Source organism: Lipophrys pholis (assembly GCF_963383615.2).
Source record: "Lipophrys pholis genome assembly, chromosome: 19".
Lineage (NCBI taxonomy): Eukaryota > Metazoa > Chordata > Actinopteri > Blenniiformes > Blenniidae > Lipophrys > Lipophrys pholis.
Window position 1 is genome coordinate 19,926,800 of NC_137647.1, and position 4,351 is coordinate 19,931,150.

The following is a 4,351-nucleotide window of genomic DNA, read 5'->3' on the forward strand; positions in this document are numbered from 1 at the left end:
GCACTTTAGCACATGAAGTAACTTTTACGGACTTTTCAAACTCACCAACTATATGTCAATGTAAATATGTATACAATATGTAGACGTGCATATTTCTATGTCCTTTATGTTGAATATATTCTTACCAACCGTTTTGCTCCCTGTGCAAACAATGATTCATTAAATAAAAATGAAACTTCAAGCCTTTTCTGTGTGAAGTTTGCATGTTCTGTGCACGCGGCTCATCAGGTCAGTTATTTTCGGTTTGACCTGTGATGACCCGAGGTGGCTGAATGAATGGACCATGAAAGAGAAACGGCACCATCTAGCGGTGGATTTTCAAACTGCACTGAACAACTGAAAAAGAAGCAAAACACTTTTTTTTTCCTGGTAAGTTTTTTTATTGTTTTCTCCCTACTCAGTCATTTTTTTTTTTTTCAATAATCCTTGGACAAAACCAGCTTTGTGAGAGTCACGAGCTCTTGAAAGAATATAAAAATGGAAGATAGAAGCTAAAAAAAATAAAAAAAATTGGTGTTGATAAAAAAAGAAAAAAAAGAAAAAAGTAACGGGGTATTATAGTTAAAAAAAGAATGTAAATTATACAGGGGTCATAATTGGGTATGATGTAGTGTTTTATACACGTGTTGTAAACAATAGGCAGAGTGAAACAATATGGCAGATAAGAAGTGGAGGAACTGAAGAGGGAGAACATTGCTTTTTTTTTTTCTTTTTTTTTTTTTAAAACATGACATCTTTACAACACAGGAGTGTTTCTGCTCCACACGTTTGTCCCTGGTTCGCTGTGATATGAGGTATACATATTTATATACGAGGCCACTTCTCACTGAATTCTCTCGACATTTAGCGTCATGATTGCTTTGAAAAGAGCGTTAAAGGGGCCGAGCGGAGTCGCTCCCGGCGCCGCAGGCCGGACGCTGCTGCTGCTGCTGCTGGAAGACGGCGCGGTTATTCTTACCAAAATAAAACAAGTTTAAAATCTAAACATCGACTAGACAATAATTTGTAACCTGCACTTCTGAGGAGTAGGCACCCAACTTTTTTTTTGTTTAAAAAAAAAAAAAAGGGGACAAATATTTTTTTTAAATCTAATAAAAAAGGTATACACATGATCTGGGCAGCTTTATGGTAAAAGGCTCATTCATACTTTCAACTGTATCGCTATCCCGATCTCGTACAATCACAATTTAAAAAGAATATAACGACGTCTAAAAGCTCGTTGCGGAACGCCGAAATGTCGAATGAATGGAAGCGTCCCGCGGAAAGTACGTTAGAGCCTTTAAACTGGTTGCCCCGGTAACACGTCCATCACTAACACGTTTTTCTTTTCCTCGATAAGAAAGCAAAACTGCTACGAAACTAAAAACTAGGGGTCTGAATTACATTTACATTATCCCGATTAAATACTTTCCCCCCTCCCGTTAAATCCCCGTCATCCCCCCCTCTCAAGCTAAACCTCCCACAAGACGTAAAGAGAAAACATGAAGAAAAGCCCCCACCCTCCCACTCTTCACCCACCCCCACCCCACCCCCACCCTTTAGAAAAAGGCCAGCCCACTCCCCGATGCTTCATCGTACTCCATCCAAGAAAAAAAACAAAAACTGAAAAACACAGCGGCTCAAAAGTGCTGACTGGATTCTTTTCATAGAAATCAGAGGAAGAGGACTTTCTATGGCTGTCCAACAGCGACCTCTATTGGCCATAAAGAAGCCCGCACACATCACTTCTCCTCCTCCTCCTCTTCTGCCGGCAGACCTCAAGAGTGATTAAAACTGTCCTCTTACACAATATATCTTCTTATAAATATATAGACATATATTTAGATATAGATATGGCCCTTATTGAAGCAAACATGAGTTTCACATTGACATGAAAAGTACCATAATCTCTATGTAGCCAAGTAGAAAGTGTTTTCAGTGTTCAAGTGAGCTGGCAGCAGTCCGTTTACGTCGTTCAACAAGTAAAAAAAAAAAAAAACGACGACAACCTCTTTGACGTCTCAAACCTCGCTTCACCTCGCAAGCTGTCCAATTTTATTCCTGAGTAATACTTTAGACCTTGTAACAGACAATAACATGGTGGTTTTTTTTGTTTGTTTTTTTTTTGGCGATTTTAATTCTGGGATATTCCCTGCCATCGCACTGATTTCTACTATTAACTCCCCCCCCCCCCCCCCCGCCCCTGCACACATGATGAGTAAAGTTGATTGCTTAAAACACTTCACGTCGCTGAGGGAGGAAAAAAAAGCCTTAAAATAAAAAATAAAAATAAAAAAATCGACTTTCAGCTCACGAGCCATGAATAAACAGTGAAATACATTATTTAAGTTAAAAACAAAAAGAGAGAAAGAACAATAACAGTTGCATCATCGCGGGGAGAGGAGTGGGCAAAAAAAGACAGAGCGTTCAAATATAGATGTCACTTAAAAAAAATAATAATAACAATAATAATATTAATTATAATAAAATAGGAGCGCTACAAAAGATTCAAAGTGAGCGGCAGAGTGTTCCCTCCCTCTCAGGCTCTCATCTGTAGCTTTGGCTTGTCGGAGTTTTGGCGCCCGTGTTCACGGGCTCGCTGACATCAGATAACAAACTGCTATACCCTGAGAATTCAGACACCGGCGTCCGTATCCTGTGATCCAGCTCGCCGGAGTCGGCGCCGTACGACAGGCCCCGCCCGTCGGCCTTGAACTGCGAGCCGAAGGCCTGGGCAAAGTTTTCGATCTGGTAGGAGGTCTTGGAGTCCAGGGGGTCAGGTCCTGCACGGGGGCCAGCGCGTAGACCGTCTTGCAGGGCGGCGGCTCCTTCTGGCTGCTCAGGTCGCACGGGCTGATCTGGTAGGCGGAGGGGGGCGTGGCCGAGTGCTTCTCCATCTGCTCGCTGAGCTCCTGCGACGGCGTGAGCTGCTGGTGGGCGGAGGCCTCCAGGCCGCCCAGGTGGAAGCCGTGCTGCGGCGACGAGCCCGTCAGCATCGCGAAGTGGGACTTTGGCACGGAGGAAGGCAGCGAGGGCGACGCCACCGGCTGGCCGAAGCCGCAGTCCAGCGGCGACGCCGAGTAGATGTTCTTGTCGGCGTACAGGGGGTTCCCCGGGTGGGAGGTGGCGAAGGGCGGGAAGCCGGCGCCGTGGGTGGTGCGCTCCAGCGTCTGCAGCAGGAAGCGCGAGTACTCGTGCATCTTGTCGCCAGACGGGCTGTGGGCGTCGGGCCGGGGCGGCGTGCAGCTCCACGTGCTGCTCGCTCATGTCGTCAAAGTGGGCGTCGTGGTGCGCGCCGTCGGGCTTCTGGGCGTAGTGGTCCAGGAGGCTCTGCAACACCTCGTCCGGGATCCCGGACCTGTCCAGGCTCAGGGGGGCGTCGCCGTCCAGCATGCCGGAGATGTCACAGCGGATGACGGATGGCTGGGAGGACAAGTGGACGCCCACGTCGTACTCGCTGCCGGCGCCGTTGGCCGCCTGCAGGTAGCGTCGCTTCTTCACGAACTGCATGGCGTCGTCGTAGTTGCTGCTGGTGTGTCCCGCTTTGGCTCCGTTGCCCTGCATGAGCCCGAGGCCGTCATGCCGCTGCCGCCGCCGCGCCTGCTCCGTAGGGCCTTGCTTTGTCGCTTTGTCCAGACTCTTCCGATTGGCCTTCTTGAAGGCCATCTTGGGGGCGCGGCCGTGGTGGCCCTGCTGCATGCTGGGTCCCGGCTCGGAGGACAACGCCACGTGATTCCCCACGGAGTAATCGTGGATGCTGAAGCCCTCCGACGGCCCCCCGTGGAGGTGAGCCCCCCTCGCCCCTACCTCCGTCCCCCTTCTTCCTCCTGCGCGGACCCTCCTTCGCCGGAGGCTTTGACCGCCCCCTCTTCCTCGCCGCGCCCCCGGCGCTTCCCTGAGTGACTCCGTAGCTGCCGTGTCCCATGTCCACACACCCCAGGTCCATCAGCCCCGGCTCCAGCTCCTTCTTTATGGCTTCTCCACAGGTTCGCTTGTGCTTCAGCAGTCGGTCTGTTCTAGAAAAATACTGGACAGAACAGAGATGGAACTTTTTATTCTTCTTTTTTTTTTTTTTTTTTTTTTTAAATAAAGATTTCCTTCAGATCTGGAGAAACGAGGAGGATTCCTACAAACCTGTTGGCAGGTCTCACATCTGTACGGCTTCTCCCCGCTGTGCGTCCTCTTGTGCCTCTCCATGTGGTACTTCTGAATGAACCGCATGTTGCACTGGTCGCAGCTGAAGGGCTTCTCGCCTGCCGCACAAAAACAGGAGGTTAGTCGTCTCTCTCTCTCTCTCTCTCTCTCTCTCTCTCGTCTCTCTCTCTCTCTCTCTCTCTCTCTCTCTCTCTCTCTCTCTCTCTCTCTCTCTCTC

The 4,351-nt window shown here is 48.8% G+C and overlaps 1 protein-coding gene across 1 annotated transcript in view; it reads right to left on the reverse strand.

The window, feature by feature from the left end:
• Positions 1-2,526: 2,526 nt before the first annotated feature.
• Positions 2,527-4,351, reverse strand: part of LOC308124619 (zinc finger protein 281-like) — a gene marked incomplete at its 3' end in the record, with an annotated part of 11,183 nt that continues 9,358 nt past the window's right edge. The window contains 5 exon segments of the mRNA XM_080487714.1: positions 2,527-2,756; positions 2,759-3,207; positions 3,209-3,783; positions 3,785-4,006; positions 4,114-4,310. Of these exon segments, the coding sequence (XP_080343840.1) occupies positions 2,527-2,756; positions 2,759-3,207; positions 3,209-3,783; positions 3,785-4,006; positions 4,114-4,310 (1,673 nt within the window).